Genomic DNA, 21,059 nt, shown 5'->3' with positions numbered 1-21,059 from the left:
ACTAGGCATTCTAAAACAACACTTGTAAAATGCGCTGCCCATTCAAGTATAGATTCTTTGGTAAACCTTTTTAACATCTACTTGTAATACCAGAAGTGCACTATTGTTAGCGCAGGGCTGTTTCAGTTGTAATCTTGCCCTGTACATTTTAATCAGGCAGGATCAGACTGATATACTTCAGAAATGTTCACCTAGCTATGTGATAAGCACAATTGGGCTAAAAGAGGCTCGTCACCATAGAACCAGCTACTGTGTCAGTGTTTGTTTCTGGTTGAGTGCTTTTCTTTCTGTAAATATGTATTTCAACCCCCTAGGAAATGTCTCCTTAAGGGTGATTGGGGAAACCAGATGTGGATTCCCTGATTAACGTGTCTAAAGGGACATTACTCCATCTTACTGATGAGGCCCACAGAAGGCCAACATGATAGTCTGGGGTTGCCATGTGCATTGTTCAGAGGAGAGCTTTCTGGTATTTCCTTTTAAGGAAGGATCAGACTAATGTACTTCAGGAAAGTTCTCCACTGTAAAAGGCACAATGAGGCTAAAAGAGGCTGCTCTCAGGTGTGACTTTTCATAGAACAAGCTACTGGGCCATTGTTTTTTCCTAGTTGAGTGCTTCTATTGGTGTTAATATGTATTTTATTACCCTGGAAAATGTCTCCATTTGGGTTAGGGGGGAAATCTGAAGTAGACTCACTGTCCAATATGCCTAAAGGGATATAGCTCTACCTCACTGACAAGGCCTACAGAAGACCAAAATGATCATCTGGGATTGCCATGTCCTTTGTTCAGAGGAGAATTTCCCAGAGCTGGACTGGCAGAATCAGACTGATATCTTTCAGGAAAGTTCTCCACTATGAAAAGCACAACTAGGCTAAAAGAGGCTGTTCTGAGGTGGTGATTTGCCATAGAACAAGCTACAGAGACATTGTTTGTTCCTGGTTGAGAACTTTCAGTAAATCTGTACATTTTAATTATGTTTTGTACATTTCTATCCTAATAGCTAGAAAAGTGAATATAAACACAACTTGAATAAATGTACAGCATTTTGTTGAAAAGAACTAAATAGCTTAATATTTTACCTTTTTTTAAGAGGATATTTAAGAAACGTGTCTCTTCTTGCTTTTTTGGGGGGATTGACTTTAATAGAACAACAATTTACTTTTTTAATTCTGGTTTTAATCAAGTGTGTTTGAACATAAACAGGTTTGTTGTTTTTGCGTCACAAATAGACAATGATGAGCAATTCTTTTGAAAGAAATAATTTGTAGTTATAGTAGATCGGAAAAATAAACAGGAAACCATTTGTTGCATAAGCATTATAAACTAAATCAAAAGTTTGGGGGAGGGAGCAGTAGGTCATGCTATTCCAGAAACCTATGTTTACAGACTTTATAGCTTACAAGTAATCAGAAATGTTGCTGGAAGCAATGACCTATACAGTGATGTGTGGGACAGTAACACAGCATTTAAATGTCATCAGTTGTTTTGGTGAAAATTTACAACATTAACCTTAGCACACTATGGGCTAGATTACAAGTGGAGCGCTTATTTATTGCTCCCGTTCGCATGCTAACTCTGTTATAAGTAAGCTTTTTGCACGTGTCGGGTAGCGCTTGCATTACAAGTTGATAGTAAAAGTTTTTTGCTCATGCCCTAACCCGACTGAACAGGACATGGGTGGTTAGCCAATCAGGAGTGGCATACACATGTAGCCACCAATCACTGGCCATATCACTGGCTTTACACAATTAACAAGGGATATTAGCATTAAAAATATTTGTATAATATAATGAATTTGAACTTTTTATTTTGCACTAACAGGTTTCTTCTCTGATTTAATAAAGGATTTTTAAATAATTTTTAATTTCTACAGATGCATTGCAGAGGAGCATATACCTATTCGTAGATCCTTATTTTTGTATTGGACAAGATCAGGGGGCCTTGGGCATAACTCCTTCATATTTACTTCTTTCCTGAAGAAAAAAAACAAGCATAACCAGCAATTAGTAACAGAAATAATATATAATACAAAATGACAACTACTTTAAGGTAAATTCCCAAAATGGATAAACCTATCTATTCCGGCGTAATAAACCCTAAGTTTGACTGACATTTACTGCTATACCTTAACTGTGCTGGAGCTCCCATTACTGTTAACCATAACTGAAAGAATAGATCCAAATAAGACAAATACATTCCAGCACATTAAATCAGGCCCTCTATACTTTCTGTTGCCCCAACCACTTTATTTTAATACCATACAGATTCCCTATCTTAAAGCAGTGGGCAAATGGATCACTTGTGCAAGATGGCCGACTTTAATCAACCCAGACTAATTTGTCAAGAATGATTGACAAGCCCTGATAGCATGAGATATACAATACTTGTGCAATGATAAATAACGACAGCAAATGCTACATCACCAGTCCTGAATATGGGTGGACAAGTTCCAGAATTTTGAATTTTGAATTGGAGCCACTGGTCTATCTAGCTGCTTATGAAATGTATTTTTTTTTTTCATTTAAAATGTAAAACAATTATTATTACAGAAGTGCTCTTGTTTTGACTAGACCTGTTTTTTCCTTCTTGTGGATGCTTGTTTCTTTACCCCAATCAGCTGCCTGACTAGGTGCTAGATTATGAGTGGAGCGATATTCATCACTCCCTCTCGAGCATAAACAGCTCTGGATGAAATTTTTTTTGTGTGCGTTGGGTTGCGCTCGTATTAGAAATTGAAAGTAAAAGATTGTGTATGAGTAAAAATCCAACATGCACAAAAAGTGGAATGCATTACCATATTCCGCTAGACTGCAATGGGACGTGATAACTGAAAAAACACTAATACCCATACTCACGTGCTAACCCAAAAGCGTTTAACCAAGTGTGCTCGACCTGACATGAAATATAAATATTTCACATTCCAATGTTCTTCACAAAAAAGAATATGTTCTAATTATTCTTAAATATCTATTAAAAATACATAGAACATATTCTCCTATGTGAAGAACATTGGAATGTGAAATATTCACAGTACATACTTAGTTAAACACTTTATTAAATATTAATAGTCAATAAAAATGATTTTCCATGTTTTCAGGTATTTGGCTGCAAAGAGCTTCAATGTACATTTATATATATACAATTTATTATTATTATTAATACACATACTGTAAAATATCTAGATATATTCTATGGACTTTTTAGAATATTTTACAGTACATTTAATAATTTTCAATATTTTTTAAAAAGAATGTATATGTAATATTTCAATAATGCCCCTTAAGATTACTACGTTTTCATGTGCACTAAGATCTAATTTGTGAAACACGATGCACAAAACACATATTTTAAATTACTATGTTCTTCACATTGAATATAATGTACGTTTTATTATATATATATTTATATATATATATATATATATATATATATAAATATATATATGATACTGTTCATGTAAAATACATATCTACACCTATATATCTATAGGATATGATATGCAGTTATAGGTATATACAAATATATATAGAAATATGTATTTAAAATAAAACGGTCATTATCCTGTAAGTGAAAAACATTGGAATGTGAAATATGTACAATAAATATACAGTAAAACACATCCATCTAGATTACGAGTTATGCACACTATAGGGAATTTAGCGAACGCAACAAAAGTTGCGTTATTTCACCCTCTATAGCGCAACCATTACAAGTTTTGAAACAGCCGGCTTGTGCATACGATATGGTTGTGTTGAGCACCATACCGCACAATATACAAGCGCTGCTTTGACATGCATCAATGGGGAGAGTGGGTTAGAAAAAACCAAACACCTGCGATCGCGGAAAGAAAAGCTCCGTAACGCAGCCCTGCGTTATGGAGCTTTTTTGCATTGCCCTGAAAAGGGCATATAGCTCTTTTAAGAAAAGCCTAAACCCTAAACTAAAAAAAACCACACCCAAAAAAACCTTAAAAAAAACCTAACACTAACCCCTCTTTAGGTACTCTCAGTTGCTGAAGTCCTGCTTGAAGGATCTTCATCCTGGTGGCTCCATCTTCACCCAGACGGCTCCATCTTCATCCAGACAGCATCTTCTATATTCTTCCCGGCAGTGTCTTCTATCTTCAACCCAGCGGTGTGGAGCGGGTACATCCTAAAGACATCCGGCACGTAGCATCCTCTTCATACGGTTGCCGCCGTATACTGAACCTTCAATGCAAGGGATGCATTCAAAATGGCGTCCCTTGCATTCCTATTGGCTGATTTGATTTTGGAAATTCAAATCAGCTAATAGGATGAGAGCTACTGAAGTCCTATTGGCTGTTCAAAACAGCCAATAGGATGAGAGCTTCTGAAATTCCATTGGCTGATGTTGAGTGCGGGACTGACGTTGCGTTACAGGCTAAAAGGCTTGCGGTACAGCTTTCCCGACAAGACTTGTAATGGCTGCAGTGTTGTTTTAACGCTGAAATTACCATTTTTTTTTAGCGCTAAAACACAAACGCACAACTCGTAATCTAGGGGATAGATACATATGTACACAAATATATGCAAATGTATATACAGTATATCTATATATCTCTCTTTCCATATATATATATATTTATATATATACATACACAGTATATATATATATATATATATATATATATATATATATATATATATATATATATATATATATATATATATAACATATATATTTAAATTGGGGCCCTTTGCAGCCACATATATATTTATATGAATTTGATACTGTTCATGTATAGGTATATACAGATAAAAATAAAAATATATATTTCGCTTCTTTTTTTTCAAACACCTGAGACCTCATATATTTGAACCCTTATGACTTTTTACTGCAATTTAAAAAAAATTGTTTTTATCAGATAGTGTTATTGTGAGTGTAACTGTACTTTTAAAAGATTTTTTTAATGTTTTTTTGTGCCACTTTTTTGTCTCGCATGACAGTTAACCAGAGCTCTGAAGTTGCGAGTAAACTGAATTACATTCAAGCGAACGTGTTTACTTTCACCTCGTAATATGCGCGCTAATTCTGACTACTTCCCCAATCGTTCGTGCACAACAGTTATCGCACTACTCGTAATCAAGTCCTATATTGGCCAGTGATCAGGTACAAATAGAATGCAGTATATAACATTCCTTCTAGTTCCAGAATAACATTTAAAAACGTTGTTACCATTTGTTCCAGGCAAGAACATTTAACATGTCTAACTGCTGGTTGGATGTCATGTGCTTAAAGGGACAGTCTAGGCCAAAATAAACTTTTATGATTCAGATAGAGCATGTAATTTTAAACAATTTTCCAATTTACTTTTATCACCAATTTTGCTTTGTTCTCTTGGTATTCTTAGTTGAAAGCTTAACCTAGGAGGTTCATATGCTAATTTCTTAGACCTTAAAGGCCACCTCTTTTCAGAATGCATTTTAGTTTTTTACCACTAGAGGGTGTTAGTTCATGTATTTCATATAAATAACACTGTGCTCGTGCACGTGAAGTTATCTGGGAGCAGGCACTGATTGGCTAGACTGCAAGTCTGTCAAAAGAACTGAAATAAAGGGGCAGTTTGCAGAGGCTTAGATACAAGATAATCACAGAGGTTTAAAGTATATTATTATAACTGTGTTGGTTATGCAAAACTGGGGAATGGTTAATAAAGGGATTATCTATCTTTTAAAACAATAAAAATTCTGGTGTAGACTGTCCCTTTAAGTTTGTGTTATTAATAGCTAAACTGAAGAGTGAATAGATGAAACCACTTACTGTTTTGTAAATAACTTACCCATGGGATTTATTCAAGCTATAGGCATAGTCTAGAAGAAAAAAAGATTTTAGACTAAATATTTGCTTAAGAAATATGAACACAATGTTGATGAATAGATAGAAATGTTAAACACAGTCACAATTAACCCCTTCTATAGACTATACTTTACAAGACAAATTATATAAGTGCCACAGTTTGTATTTAGCTTTAACTCTAATCCATGATAGACAATTTCTCTTAGCGGCTTCTAATATCTTATTTGCTATATGCCAAAGGTCATTAGATCTCTGTACCTCTTCTCCGATGCTTGCGAGTGATGAGAATCACAGCTGTGAGCAGAAGAATAAACAGCAATAGCGTTGCCAAGATGTATCCAAGCTGCTGGAAGAAATGAACCCGACTTTCTGGGATTATAAAATTGAAAACTTTGCTTTCCCGGACAATGGTGGAATCTGAGGAGACAAGAATTGTAACATGAATAAAAAAGTAATGCTGCATTACAATATAAATAATCTTCACAGAATAGGTCATATCAGTTGCAGTGTTCTCCACAGAAAATGTTGCTAACCGGGTGCAATTATGAAGTAGCCAGGTGGGGGCAGTGTAATATTTTCTAATATTATATTATTTTCTGCTATCCAAAGCACAAATGAATTGCATAATTTAACATAAATATATTTAATGATAATTTGTGCAATAAAACTTGTATATATTTAATATTTGCTCATTTTAGCTTAATATTGCCTAAAATTTTAGTCGGTTGGTCAGTAAAATCGATGGTGCACCTGCTACAAAAGGTCTTGAGGAGAACACTGAGTTTAAAGAAATATACAGATGAAAGTACTGGAATCTCATTATATGATCCTTTGCTTCTATACCACTGTTACTTTTACAATTTTCTATTATTTTTTGTAACTACTTACAAATATTGATAAGGCTGATTTAAAAAATGCCTTAAAAATTCTCTACATTGCACTAGTACCTGGTTATCCAACCTAAGTTCTGAGTCTATATTGTAGCCCACAAATAATTTTTATCTACCCCAGATTCCATCATTCCACACTACTCCTCTACATCCCCATTCACATCACAGATTGCTTCATGTCTTATGCATAATAAAACCTCTAAAGGTGTTCTGCTTACATTCAACAACCATGGGAACCTTTAACAAGCTGACTGGGTATCATACAATAAAGATATTTGACTTGTCCAAAGTAGGGGAAGGTTATAAAGAGATAGCTAAAGACTTCCTGCTTGTAGTTTCCAATGTCCGAACTGTCATTAAGAAAAGAAAGTGAAGAGAAACTGTTGAAGTGAACACAAGTTTTGAAACACTAAGAAAATAAATTAATAACTTTCAACTGTTAATCATAGGGCAGATCTATTATGCTTTGAGGTTGAGTTGCAGAAATACTGTAAAGGTAGAGAGAAGAATGGACTCAACACATAATGGAGGCTAATATTTCACAGTCATTCTGTCAGTGAAGAATTCAAACAAGACAATAATCCAAAGCATTCTTTAAAATCAACGATGAAGTTTTTTTAAAAAAATGAAAGGTTTGGGAATTACTTTAACAGTCCCCAGAATATAATATTATTGAAAAATTCTGGGCTGATTTAAAAAATGTAATGCATACCAGAAAACCTAAGAATGTTTTGAACTAGAAATATTCTATAAGGAAATGTGGGAAAAATATATGTAAAGGAAAAAACAGAAATAAAGCTGACTACAAATAAGTTTTGGAAGTTGAGATTTCTGTCAAACTACTGACCGTAATGGTGTCCAAGCATTTGCATAAGTTACATTTAAATAGTAACAAACATGTTGAGTTTAAATATGGTCACTACAGAAGTTGTGTTAACTTTTTTTTCACTTGTAATTTCAACAAATATATGTTATTTGGTCTATGGTGCCTAAACTGTTCTGGGGTGCGTGCATGCAACTGCTTCAGTAAACACTGCTACCTGTGGTGGGATGAGCGGGAGCACAGTCTGGTAAGAGGAACAGTGAGCTCCTCTAGTAATGGGCAGTATAACTTCCTACAATACACTAAATGCAAGCCCGTCAGCGGTGCTGCTGTGTGATCACCCCGCAATGTGTGTAACACATGGTGCTTACATTTCTATGTGGCTTGCTCTGGGGTTATTTAGCTCCCCTCAGCAGAAATAGGACTATTGCACCTTAAGTGGGTGAGACTCTGTGACAGAGGAGGAGTCTGGAGTTGCTGTCAGACACGGAGGTCCCAGCCCGCCCTGGAAAGGAAGTAGGAGGGGAGAGGAAGGAGCATGTGAGGAACTGAAGCTAAGCTGGCTATTCACCATGTGAGTTAAAAACACAGAATGGACACCCTGGATCTTGACATTAAACAACAGGTGTTCATGTGTGTCTAGTTTAGTTATTATAAAGTTGTTTTATAAAAAGTTAATTGTTTCACCAAAGAAAAAATGTGCTTATAAAGCAGGGAATGGTCATATCCTTCCAGCTTCCTGCTTTCTTCCTGATTCAAATTAATTTTAGTTCTTCCAGAGATAGCTGGGATGAGGCTTGCAAGGGAAATACATTTGTACACACAAAGGAAAATAGACCTTGCAATTATAGGTGTTTCTGAAACATCTTGGCAGTAAGATAAGCCCAATTACTTTATACACCAATAGTATGTGCTGTCTATCTATGTTAGTGTCTTTCAATTTATGGGCAGCAGACCAGGTTCTCTGCAGAATCCTGACCTGTGCAAGACAATGCATTTTCTGTAGATTCAATCTTACCAGTTTCATCCCAAAGTGCAAGGTGACCTGTTTTGCTTTCAATGTCACTCTGCCTTCAAGCCTCCTGCTTCCTCTGCTAGTGTTACTTGCTTTACATTTACTTGGAATACGTGTTAATAAAAAAGGACACTCAGATGCCTTGTGACCATAATTTTACTTTAAAGGGACATAAAACCCAAAAATGTTATTCATGTCCCTTTAAATCACAAGATCATGATATCAAATGTTTAGCCTTACAGTAACATCTCCTAAAATTTTACTAAGGCTCTTAGCTTTTTGGATTATTTAAACTGATAATAATGTCTCTAGGAGGGGCAGTGTTAGGGGGTCTGGGGCGAAGAACACTGTTGGCTCTGACCCATAAAATATTTTCAGTATATGAAGATTCTTTTAAGGAGGTAAAGAGTGCTTGCAGGTATTCAGAGAAGTCCCTTAGCAGTATAGATTCTGGAATGCCCCCGAGTCATAGATTCTTTCTTCTGCTTCTGTTTTTAAGATCATCAATCTCGTCCATGAGGGGGTCAATTATTTCTTGTTGTGATGAGGATTTATCATCTATTCTATGCCTTCTCTCATTTCTTCGCTATCTGCTTCTAGCATTTCTACTCTTGAACCTAGGGTCTGTAGATCTTGTTTTAGTTCTGTTAATTATTCCCTGCTTTGATGCAAAATGAGATAGTAAAGAAGCAGGAATTTGAGATGTTTCATTAGTGGGTAGTGTAGGTGCTGTAATGAATAATCCAGAATTTGGGAGCCAGGGGAGGTTTGGTTTTATTGCTAGAAGTAGTAAGTGATTGTTCGGTAGCAAAGTAAGAGGGCATTGTGTAGGTCTTTCTGGTCTGTTTTGTTAGCCTTTCAGATTTTGTGAGGTTTTTTGTAGCCATCTTGTTGCTGAACACTATTGGTTGCAGTGTCACAATATTAGTGGGGGGATTATGGTGCTTCACCCTAATTGGGATCAAGTAATATATATAGGCTTGTGCTAAAAGTGTCCAGTAATGATATGGAAGTTTTAGGTTTGCAATGCTATTATCTATTCTGATATTAAAAGATGGAGTATATGAGACAAAAAGATGGATTAGCTTGGAGTAATATAGTGCGTATTGTTACTCTCTTTGTTTCTCAAAAGATAAGCACTTATGGTGGGAGGGCTAGTGCTTACTATGCGTTTTTGTTTGCTGGAGAGTATCGGATCACTGCTAGTTTTTTATGTGTAAATATTGTGGTCTACTATGCACGTGGTCAAGTGTTATGCGAGATAGCAATTTATGCTATGTCTTAGTTGTGGTGCACACAATACGCAGCCTGCCACTGATATTATATTGAAAGTTTTAGCCCTGGTAGTGAATGTCCAGTCTGAGTCTTACTGGAGTGTTGCTGCGGCCGGATTACATAGTGGGATGCATTGCAGGGTGATTGCTGGTTCTTCCCCCAGTGAATGTCTCCACTAACCAGCGATCTGTCACTAACGGCTCCTTAGAGCTCGGATGCAGCGTCCAGCTGCAGTTATTTTGTATGCCGGGTGGTTAACACTGTTGCCTGTCGGCAAGATGGCGCCCGTCACTGCTGCTCTATCTTCTGAGGTTACTATACATCCATTTTCTGAATCGGTAACATCCAATCTTTCTCTCCGTGGTGCCTCGAGGTTAGATGTTGCTTGTGGGCTGCAGTCTTTCTGATTAGGCTTATTTTGGCACCCCAGGTTGAGATGTCTAGAGACGCTTGTTGCGGAGCTTCGAATTTATGCTGCCTTCATGGCCGCTTCTGCCCCCCCCCCGCCCGAGCATTTTGGATTATTTAAAATCATATATAAACAAATGCCCCTTCATGTGTTCTAAAAAAAGTGTGTCTGGCTTCTCAGTATTCAGTATCAATTGAACCTAAATTACAAATAAAAATGTCACCCCTGCCTTGTATAAATGTAACCATTGGTGTCCATCCTCAAGCCTAAAGGCAACCATTCACCCCTTCATTGGTTTTAATTCCTTAACTAGAGTGCATAGATGATATACATATAAATACAGTGTGTTTGTGTGTAAGTGTGTGTGTGTATAAAACAATATTAATTGTGAGGGAGGTGGAAGTCTTGGTGAGTTTCCACACTTTGCTTTTGTAGGACTTGACCCCTGGCTTCTAAAATTTGTTCACTGTATTTCCCCTCACATAGGCAGGTGTGATGCACTTGCATTTACTTTGCAAATTAATATAAATACACACATCTCTATCTACCTACCTCTTCCCATTATCTATCTACCTACACTTCCCATTAAAACATCTTACAATGTAAATTTTGTATGTGAGCTTATTTCATTTACACACATATATTGATCAAAGGTGGACATTACCTATAGCTGGAGCAGAGTCCTGAGTTGTTTTGGTTATAGGCTCTTCCTTCTTTGGAGGATCAGAGATTGTCAAGTGGAAGATCCTGCGCTCATGCAGCCCACAGTAATGATGATGAAGGTGACATGAATAGGTTCCCTCGTCCCCTTTTGAAAGATCCGAAATAAGAAGAGAGAAGTCTCCCTGAGCGAAGGCTGAATCAGTTACATTCATCTTCTGTCTGATAAACAGTGGTCCATATGATCTCCGTTCACCTGATGCATACATGTCAATAAGTCGATCAGCTCTGTCGTGGGGAATGCCTGGAGCTTGGCGATCCCAGTGTACTACCTGCTGGTCCTCTTCCCGATGGCGGTCAGTCCAAATGTGATTCCTGTTTTCACAGGGCAACACTACTGTTGAACCTGCTAATGCCACCATAACAACCTTCACTCCATCCCAGTAGATCTTCACCTTTCTCTCTGGAAAAGAATGAATGAATTAAAAAAGCATATATATATTTATTAAACTAATTCTCCCCAATACATTAAAGATAGCTATCCTGTAGTTTTATACCACTGCATAGTAATGGAAAGATAACAATACACTTTTCACATGTGCAGTGTAGATTTATTACAAATAATATTGTGTGCTAAAAATAGATTCTTCCTGAATAATATTAATATGAATTTTATTTTTCCCATAAAATATGATTTTTGCAGAACTATTTTGTTTCAAATCTAAATGCAATTGATCATTAAAAAAATTTGGGTTTCACGTCCTGTTAAAATACGATTTTTTTTCGCACTACTGTAATGTATGAATCGCCTTCACTGCAGGAAGACACACAAGTAAAAACTATACAGGTGGCCCTCGGTTTACAACGGTTCAATTTGCATCGTTTCAGAATAACAACCTTTTTTTTCCAGTCATGTGACTGTTATTGAAAAGCATTGAGAAGCAGTGCATTAATTAAAATAGCCAGTAGGTGGAGCTGTCTGCTTGTGTTGCAGCAAAGATATGCAAGCCAAGCACACAAGCAGGCTGAAATTAATCAGCGTAGCTAGCTAGACCTGAGCTATCGAGCAGCTTTCAAAGGATCTTCCTGTCTATAAATCCGTCCAGATTGGAATGCATAGAAAGAACTGTTTGCAAAAAAATGCACGTAAAGTCTGTGTTGTGTGATTTTTATTAGGTTAATAATGCTGTTTTAGCAAATGTTTTTGTTCATTTACCTTAGTTTAATTATATATTCTGTGTCTAATGCTGTTTAGCATTTAAAGTCTCAAAGCTTTAAAAATAATGTATTAGGTGTTACTTATGACAATTTTGAGAGGGGCCTGGAACCTAACTCCCTCACTTCCCTTTGACTTACATTATAAACTGGGTTTCAATTTACAACGGTTTTGATTTACAACCATTCCTTCTGGAACCTAACCCCGGCGTAAACTGAGGGCTACCTGTATTTAAAAAAATTTCAACAGGGGCTTTATAGTACTGGTAAGATTCTTACAGACTCTCTCAAGCCCAAAAAACTTTAGATAATCAGGTCCTAGTGACATCACAGAGGAAAAGCTCATCTTTCTCATATGTGGCTGCTGTGGAAATTGGGGGTCTGCCACAGCATATGCCTTGAAACCCAGTCAGGTTTATAGTTACGCCCCTGCTTAGGAATATTGGTGCTACAGTATTATATGTGTGTAGGATTTGTCTTCAGCTTTAGTAAAACTAGACCTCAACTAGAGCTTTTTTGCTTAATCTAATATGATCCAACTTTGAGAACTAAACCTTTTATACAAAGGGTGATAATATAAAGCTAATATGAAATGATAGAATATTTAATTTCTTTTTTCACCTATCTCAATAAAATAGAAGTTAGCAGCAGGAAGTTTCTACGACAATCTTGGGACAATTATGTGTTTTAATGGTCTTCTCTTTTTTTCAAAGCCTTATTTCCTTATCTCTCATTTTACATCCCACTTTTTTTACTCTCACTGTCACATATTATATCTCGTTCTTATTCATCTTTAGGACAACATATTACAGTATATGGACTGACTTCTGTCTGTTTAGAAACACTGATCTGAACAAATTTATGATAGAATCTTAATGGCAACCCGTAGGAGGTGCCAATATTTTGATCATGCAGCAATAAATCAGCTCTGTTCTTACCCGACTTGGTGATGTTCAGTTGAACTCGTGTTGCCTCATCAAGGTGACAGTAATGATGATGGAGATTGCAGGAATACACTCCTTGATCACTCGTGGAAACATCTTAAAAAAAAATAACCAGAAGTTTTCAATTGGTTTATCAATAATACTCAGTAACATTGAGCAGCTTTGCATCGCTAGCAGAATAACACTACTGAATGGTGCTTGCAAAAGAGAATAGGGTATACACAGTCCTGAAAGACGCCAATGAAGTTTAAGAGACAGTAAAGTATAAAACCTACTATTCATTTTTTAGACAGAAAATGCACTTTTAAACAACTTTACAATGTAATTCTATTACTAAATTTGCTTTGTTCTCTTGATATTTTTTGTTGAAGAGTAAAGATAGGTAAGCTGACAGCAGCGTGCACCTGTTTTTAGCATTCTATAACAGCAGTGTTTACAACTATTTATACCATTGCTATAAACAATGATGCAAACACTGCTACCAGATGGATAAAGACACGTGCACGCTCCTAAACTCACCTATAATTACTCTTTAATAAATGATACCAAGCTACCAACCATTTGTTAATCGCTGACAGGATACAAGCCCCACTGGCGCTCTGAGCAACTGCAGTATTTAAAATGTTGGTGCACTGAGAATATCTAGCTATGCTTCACATGCACGTGCAGAGAAAATTGTTAACACTAAAACAGGGATATGTGTATATGGTAAATATGTTTCTATTTAAAGACGTAATTCATCTAAGTTCATTTAAATTTTGACAGGAAGGTCCCTTTAAGTATAACAGTTTTTTTTTTTTTTTTAAATAAATGACCAAAAAGACTGAATAAAATTGTAATATATGTCTATATTGTTTAATAAAGTATTGCTTGAACTGGCTAACATTTTAATGATTTTAAACAGAAAAACATCATTAAAGGGACATGAAAACCAACATTTCTCTTTCATGATTCAAACAGAGCATGTGATTTTAAACATCTTTCCAATTTGTTTCTATTATCTAAATTGCTTCATTCTCTTGCCATCCTTAGTTGAAAAGCATATCTAGGAAGGCTCAGGAGCAGCAATGCATTACTGGGAGCTAGCTGCTGATTGGTGGCTGCACAAAAATGTATATTTTCATTGGTTCACCTGATGTCTTCAGATAGCTCCAAGTAGTGCATAGCTGCTCCTTTAAAAAGAATACCAAGAATACGAAGCAAACTGGATAATATAAGTAAATTGGAAAGTTGTTTAAAATCACAAACTCTATTCGAATCAAGAAAAATAAGAAAAGGATACATGTTAGGTTTCATGTTCCTTTAACGTCTGATACATTTTGTAGATAAATAAAGGATCGTGATTGATCCCTATATTCTAACTGGTTTGCCAAGGGTGTGCGTCAAAGTTTCTACACAACAATAACCCCAATATATTTCTGTAGTTTCATTTGGAGAAGTCAACATGATCTGAATTTGTAAAATTCAATAGCTTGTGCTGAAAAATGAGTTAATAGTCTCTTCAGTAGCGGAACTATTCAACAGTCGACCCTGGTGCAAAATGTATTTGGACCCCCAAAGGTAACTCAGTATTCGGCAACAGTAATAATATACATGCTGCTCTATATAATGATTTTGAGGATATGTGGAATGTGGATAGATGAACCTGCAACCTGTACTAATAAACGGTTCCCTGCATTAGGATTGTACACATTTTGCACATGCCTATAGACTGGTTGCTATGGGCCCAGCACTTGGGCTCTGGTGCCTACGCACCTGCTGCACCAATTGTAGTTTGTTTGTTTGTTTTTTTGAACATTTTGGACACTTTTGTACAACACACTTTACTGGGATAACTTTATTGGAATTCACATCAAATAATTTTACTGGGACATTTTTACAACAATATATGCATTGGTCACTTATTTCCAACTGTATGTGAAAATTGTTGTCGTCTTTCTAATAGACTGTTGCTGTTTTTACTATAACTGTTTATTTAATATTTTATTTTTGTGAATCATGGATCCATGAATTTTAGCTTAATTTGTGTTTTATACTGTGTACAATAAAACAGATATGTGCATGGCGAAAAAATTCGGTTCGGTTCGGATCGATTCAGAATTTTTCGAATTTCGGTTCGGATCGATTCGAATTCGGAAAATTTTGAATCGATTTGTTTCGGATTCGTTTTTCGGATTCATTTGTATCGAAGAAATTCGGCTGGATTCGGTTTGATTCGGTTCGGTTCGGAAATTAGGAATTTCGGTAAGTGTTAGGTGGGATTAGACTAGTATTATGTACTGTATATTAGGTGTAACCCATAGCAGAGTGATATAAACTAATATACTGTACAATACTAGTGTAATCCATGGCCATCCGAATTTACTGAATAAATCCGAACTAATTCGGATTTATTCGGTAAATTCGGCAGTATTTTAATTCGGAAATTCGGTTCGATCCGAATCTTCGAATTTTCCGAATTTTCCGAATCGATCCAAAACGAATTGCACATGTCTAATTGTGACCTGTATACATTCACCTTAGACTTTTTGGTGCTCGCTTCATCTACTTTTATCACCAATTGTAGTTCCGCCCCATGTGACATATTTCATACACAAATAATGTTTGAGACATTTAAAACAAGTATACTTAAATAATATGATTAGACGGACAGTAGACCCAATTTTTTTCTTTAGTGATTCAGATACAGCATGCAATTTTAAGCAACTTTCTAATTTACTCCTATTATCAATTTGTCTTCCTTCTCTTGGCATCTTTATTTAAAAGTTTAAGAGCCGGCCCATTTTTGGTTGAGAACTTGGGTTATGCTTGCTTATTGGTTTGCTAAATGTAGCCACCAATATTCAAGCACTATCCAGGGTGCTGAACCTAAAATGGACTGGCTCCTAAGCTTTAAATTCCTGCTTTTTAAATAAAGATAGCAAGAGAATGAAGAAAAAATGATAAAAGAAGTAAATTAGAAAGTTGCTTAAAATTACAATCTCTATCTGAATCATGAAATAAAAAATTTGGGTTTAGTGTCCCTTTAAATGATTGAATTATATATCATATTAATTTAATGGAACAGTGGCTTAGGATACAATTCATGATTTATTTAGTTTATGCAATTAAAAATAAAATACTAAAATTTTAAAATATCTTCTGGGAAATAAAACATTGTATCTTAGTACCTTTGATTACAAGAGAGAAGTTGCCATCTTTAAAAGCAGTCTCTGAGACCAGTATACGCCCTCTGTTGTAGTCACTGTAGATGCGTTGCTCTCCAGCAGAGAACATGTCCAGAAGACGTTCTCCTCGGTACTGTCCCTGACTACTGTATAGGTCCCAGTGCATCACTCTCTGCCTGTCCATCAAGCTGTCCTGTGTCCACATCATTCTGTAACTCTGGCATAGTAACAAAGCCTGTTCCCCGATTGTGGCGCTGATGTTAGACACAGATACCACCACACTATCTGGGTTCTGCTGGCTTGCAGGTACTGCAGGAAAACCAAACGTTAATGCAAGGAATTTATAAGAGACCAAAAAACATAGTTGCCAAAGAATAGACTGAAGTTGTGTCTAGACATGAGATTTAAAGGGATACTGAACCCAATTTGTTTCTTTCATGATTCACATAGAGCATGCAATTTTAAGCAACTTTCTAATTTACTCCTATTATCAATTTTTCTTCATTCTCTTGGTATCTTTATTTGAAAAAGCAGGAATGTAAACTTACAAGGCATCTCTTTTTGGTTCAGACCCTGGATAACGCTTGCTGATTGGTGGGTACATTTAGTCACTAATCAGCATGCTGTACCCAGGTTCTGAACCAAAGATGGGCCGGCTCATAAGCTTATATTCCTGCTTTTCCAATTAAAGAGAACAAGAGAACAAAGAAAAATTGATAACAGAAATAAACCCAATAGTTGCTTAAAGGGACACTCAACCCAAATTTTTTCTTTCGTGATTTAGATAGAGCATGCAATTTTAAGCAAATTTCTAATTTACTCCTATTATTTTTTTCTTCATTCTCTTGCTATATTTATTTGAAAAAGAAGGCATCTAAGCTTTTTTGTTGTTCAGAACTCTGGACAGCACTTTTTTAATGGTGGATGAAATTATCCACCAATCAGCAAGGACAATCCAGGTTGTTCACCAAAAATGGGCCGGCATCTAAACTTACATTCTTGCATTTCAAATAAAAATACCAAGAGAATAAAGAAAATTTGATAACAGGAGTAAATTAGAAAGTTGCTTACAATTCCATGCTCTATCTGAATCATGAAAGAAAAAAATTTGGGTTCAGTGTCCCTTAAAAATTGCATGCTCTATCTGAATCATGAAAGAAAAAATTTGGGTTCAGTGTCCCTTTAAAATTGCATGCTCTATCTGAATCATGAAAGAAAAAAAATTGGGTTCAGTTTCCCATTGAACATTTACTTAGATCCTCAAAGTAACAAAATATATACAGTGATTTAAGTTCTAAGCATACCTGATTTAAACATGAAACACATGAAACCCAAAATTTTCCTTTCATGATTCAGATAGCGCATGCAATTTTAAATAATTTTCTAATTTAATTCTATGATGACATTTTTTTCAACCTCTTTGTATCTTTTGTTAATAAGCAGGAAAGTAGCTTAGGAGCGTGCAGGTGTCTGGAGAATTATATGGTGGCAGTTTTGCAAAAATGTAGATACTTCTGGCAAATCCTTCTTCAAATCTTCCAATTCATTTAGCTTCCGCAATTAGTTGTACTGGTCCCTTACTTTGATAAGCATTGGTTGGTACAGGTAATATTCAAGAAGCATTTCATGTTAAATGGACATTACACGCTACACACGATTCACAAAACTCTTTCTAATTATGTGTGCCGCCATTTTGGAACCTAAGTTACACTAGAGATAGCTGAAGGAGAGTTGTTGCACATGTGCAAACACATCAGCACTGGAATGCAGTGAAACCTAGAACTCAACATGGCAGCACTCATGACTAGAGGGAGGCAGGAAATAACCTGAGTACTATGCTTATAAATTGTATTTAGTGTTAATGTCCCATTAAGCACTACACTTTTTTTTTATCTTTAAGCAAACACAAGAAAATGTAAGAATAATATTGTACTTCCCCTTTAAAGAGTTCTGCATGTTAAAAGAAATACGTAAACAAGGATTGTTTGTTAGGCTATGTCAGAAACTGAGTACATCTGTATATAACTATAACAATATTACCACAATTGCGAAGAAATAAGCATTCACAGACCGAGCTAAATCAACACTGTGTATTTATTGTCACATCGAAAAAACAAAGGTTCCACCACTCCACACACATAAGCTACATCCAACGCGTTTCCTGCTGCTAAACAGCACTTCGTCAGGGATACTCACTCAGCTGAAAAAATATACACAGTTAACACTCTATATGTACCCGGATATTAGAGTGTTACCAGTAAGAACTTTGCAACAATTTGATTCCTGTAGATAACTAGGTTGTGGCAACAATACATGCGAGACTATAAACCGATTTGTAAAAATATAACAGTCTGTTTTGGTTGCACACAGCTGGAAGTAATTACATGTCTTATGGCTCAAATACACAGTTTTTGCAACAGTGTGTCTTTGTTTGAAGTGAAATTCTCAAATTGCATATTATACTGTGATAAGTCAAGTGCATAGTGCATAAGATAACATTTTGAAGCCATGGATCAGGAAGAAATTGTAAATAGACGAGCAAAACTTGATTTACTCATTAAAGGGGACACCACTCCTAAACACACACCTGCAGATCTGAGCACATTGTTTTCTATGAAAGAGAAATTAACCATTAAGGAACTAAAGACATGGTGGGAAATGGAATTTTTACAACTGTATATAAATGAGGAAAAAATACCACGAGGCCTCAGAATGAAAAAGTACCCAGCAGCAGAAAAAATGGATGTGGTTTTTATGAAAGAATGGAATCAGAATCTAACTGATTGCTCTGTGATTCTTATGAAGCAACTATTAAAGAAAAGAACAGAGGAAAGAGAAACCACTCTATGTGAGCTAGCTGAGATACAAATACAGATTGATGATCTTAAAGAAGATGAGAGATTTGAAGATTATATGAAACAACTGAAAGATACAACTGAAAGAATTGATAATGAAGTGGTCGCAAGAAAATTGGGCAAATATCAAAGAGATTGTAAGGACTATGACTTAGATATAGTTTATAGTTGGAACACCAATACTCAGCAGAATAAAAGAAGAAGTCATCAGAATAAAAAGAATAAAGGAAAAAAGGCAGAAGGAGACATGTCCAGTAATAAAAAGGAAGCACAAAGAAAAGTTACTTTTTCAAGCGCAGAGGGCAGTTCATATGCATATAGTCCAAGATCATCTACACCCATGAGTGAGGAAAATAATGAAAGGGATAATTCTCTAGGAGCAAGACCTAAAGAAAAAGTGGAACACAGATCACTGGTGGATTTGGGGATTACCCCTAACATGTCCGGCCACGAGCATAAAGTAAAAGATGGAGACCCAAAAAGAATAAAAAAGAAAAAGGAAGAAGATCAGAAGGCGAAATATCCCAGCAGGCTGACCAGAGCAATGAGAGAAAAGAAGGATCAGAACTAGAGAGTATAATAAATTTATCATCTGTCCCATTAACCAATATACAGAAGATTGCACTCTCGAAGGGAATGGGTTTCTCTCCAACAAGAAATATGGACTTATTTGATACCATTGTTGACCTCAATAAGTTTGTGCGAAAGGTCACTTTAAAAAGGCATTTTTTTAATGAGGATCCATCTTCCATTTATGATAGTGAGATAGTGGATACGGGTACGGTTGAGAGTAATATAATGGGCACAGATATAGATTCACTAACTTTTAATGAATTGTGTGATACCAACAGCTTAAGGATCTTAAGTAGTGAAAGCTTGAGATATGATCCTAATAATTTAAGTATTCCAAGCTCTACACAAAAAATAGGACACACAAGTAGTTTCTATCCTATACATGCAAGAGGGGATTTAATTGAGGTATTTCACGCAGTGGTGGAAGAAGAATTGACACAATTGTACAACACAAAAGTAAAAGATATACACACAAAAAAGAATAAATGGGATAATTTGTCTCACCAGGAGAGAAAAGCACTAAAAGAAATTAGGGACAACACCAACATAGTAATTTCTAAATCTGACAAGGGTGGCACCATCGTGGTACAAGACAGGGAAGCATATGTATTGGAAGCTGAAAGGCAACTATCAGATGAAAATACATACCATAAATTAACATATAACCCCACAGAGCGTTTTAATAATGAGCTAAAAATATTGTTAGATGAAGGCGTTCACCAGGGTTTTTTGACACAAGCACAGGCAGAATGCTTAGTAAATGAGAGCCCTACAGTAACTGTATTTAAACATCTCCCTAAAGTTCATAAATGCGCATCAAAACCGCCGGGGAGGCCCATAATCTCCACAATAGGAACCATAGGAGAAAACTTAGGGAGATGGATTGACGAATTTCTACAACCCATAGTAAAAAGCTTACCAGGTTACCTTAGGGATACGAAACACCTACTACGTAAGGTGGAAGATTTAGGATGGGATAGTGAATCACTGTTCTTAACTATAGACGTAGAATCGTTATATTCCTGTATACCACATAGGGAGGGACTAACTGCTCTTAACGAAATGCTACATATGTATACCAAATTTGAGACATGCTTTATTGAATATATTGTAGACATTGTCCAATTTCTTTTGACCCATAACTATTTTCTATTTGAAGGCTGCTTTTATGTACAATGTCAAGGCACGGCAATGGGGGCGAAATTCGCCCCCTCGTATGCTAACTTATATCTTGGATATTTTGAATTGAAGAAAATATTTACTACTTGCAATCCTTTTCAAAACCGTATTTTATTTTATACTAGATTTATAGATGATTTGCTAATAGTCTGGAAGAATGGTGATTTAACTATAGAACAGTTTATGGGATATTTAAATGACAATAATAACAATTTAAGGTTTACATTTTTTTGC

At 35.9% G+C, this 21,059-nt stretch overlaps 1 protein-coding gene across 1 annotated transcript in view; it reads right to left on the bottom strand.

The window, feature by feature from the left end:
* Positions 1-21,059, bottom strand: part of MXRA8 (matrix remodeling associated 8) — a 60,302-nt gene that overhangs the window by 9,339 nt on the left and 29,904 nt on the right. Inside the window, exons 3-8 of the mRNA XM_053690515.1 lie at positions 16,222-16,527; positions 13,046-13,147; positions 10,897-11,355; positions 6,079-6,237; positions 5,804-5,834; positions 1,900-1,976 (exon numbers count right to left, since the gene is read on the bottom strand). Of these exons, the coding sequence (XP_053546490.1) occupies positions 1,900-1,976; positions 5,804-5,834; positions 6,079-6,237; positions 10,897-11,355; positions 13,046-13,147; positions 16,222-16,527 (1,134 nt within the window). The remainder of the gene's footprint in view (positions 1-1,899; positions 1,977-5,803; positions 5,835-6,078; positions 6,238-10,896; positions 11,356-13,045; positions 13,148-16,221; positions 16,528-21,059) is intronic.

Source organism: Bombina bombina, chromosome 8 (genome assembly GCF_027579735.1).
Source record: "Bombina bombina isolate aBomBom1 chromosome 8, aBomBom1.pri, whole genome shotgun sequence".
NCBI lineage: Eukaryota > Metazoa > Chordata > Amphibia > Anura > Bombinatoridae > Bombina > Bombina bombina.
This window is presented reverse-complemented; position numbering and strand designations above follow the sequence as displayed.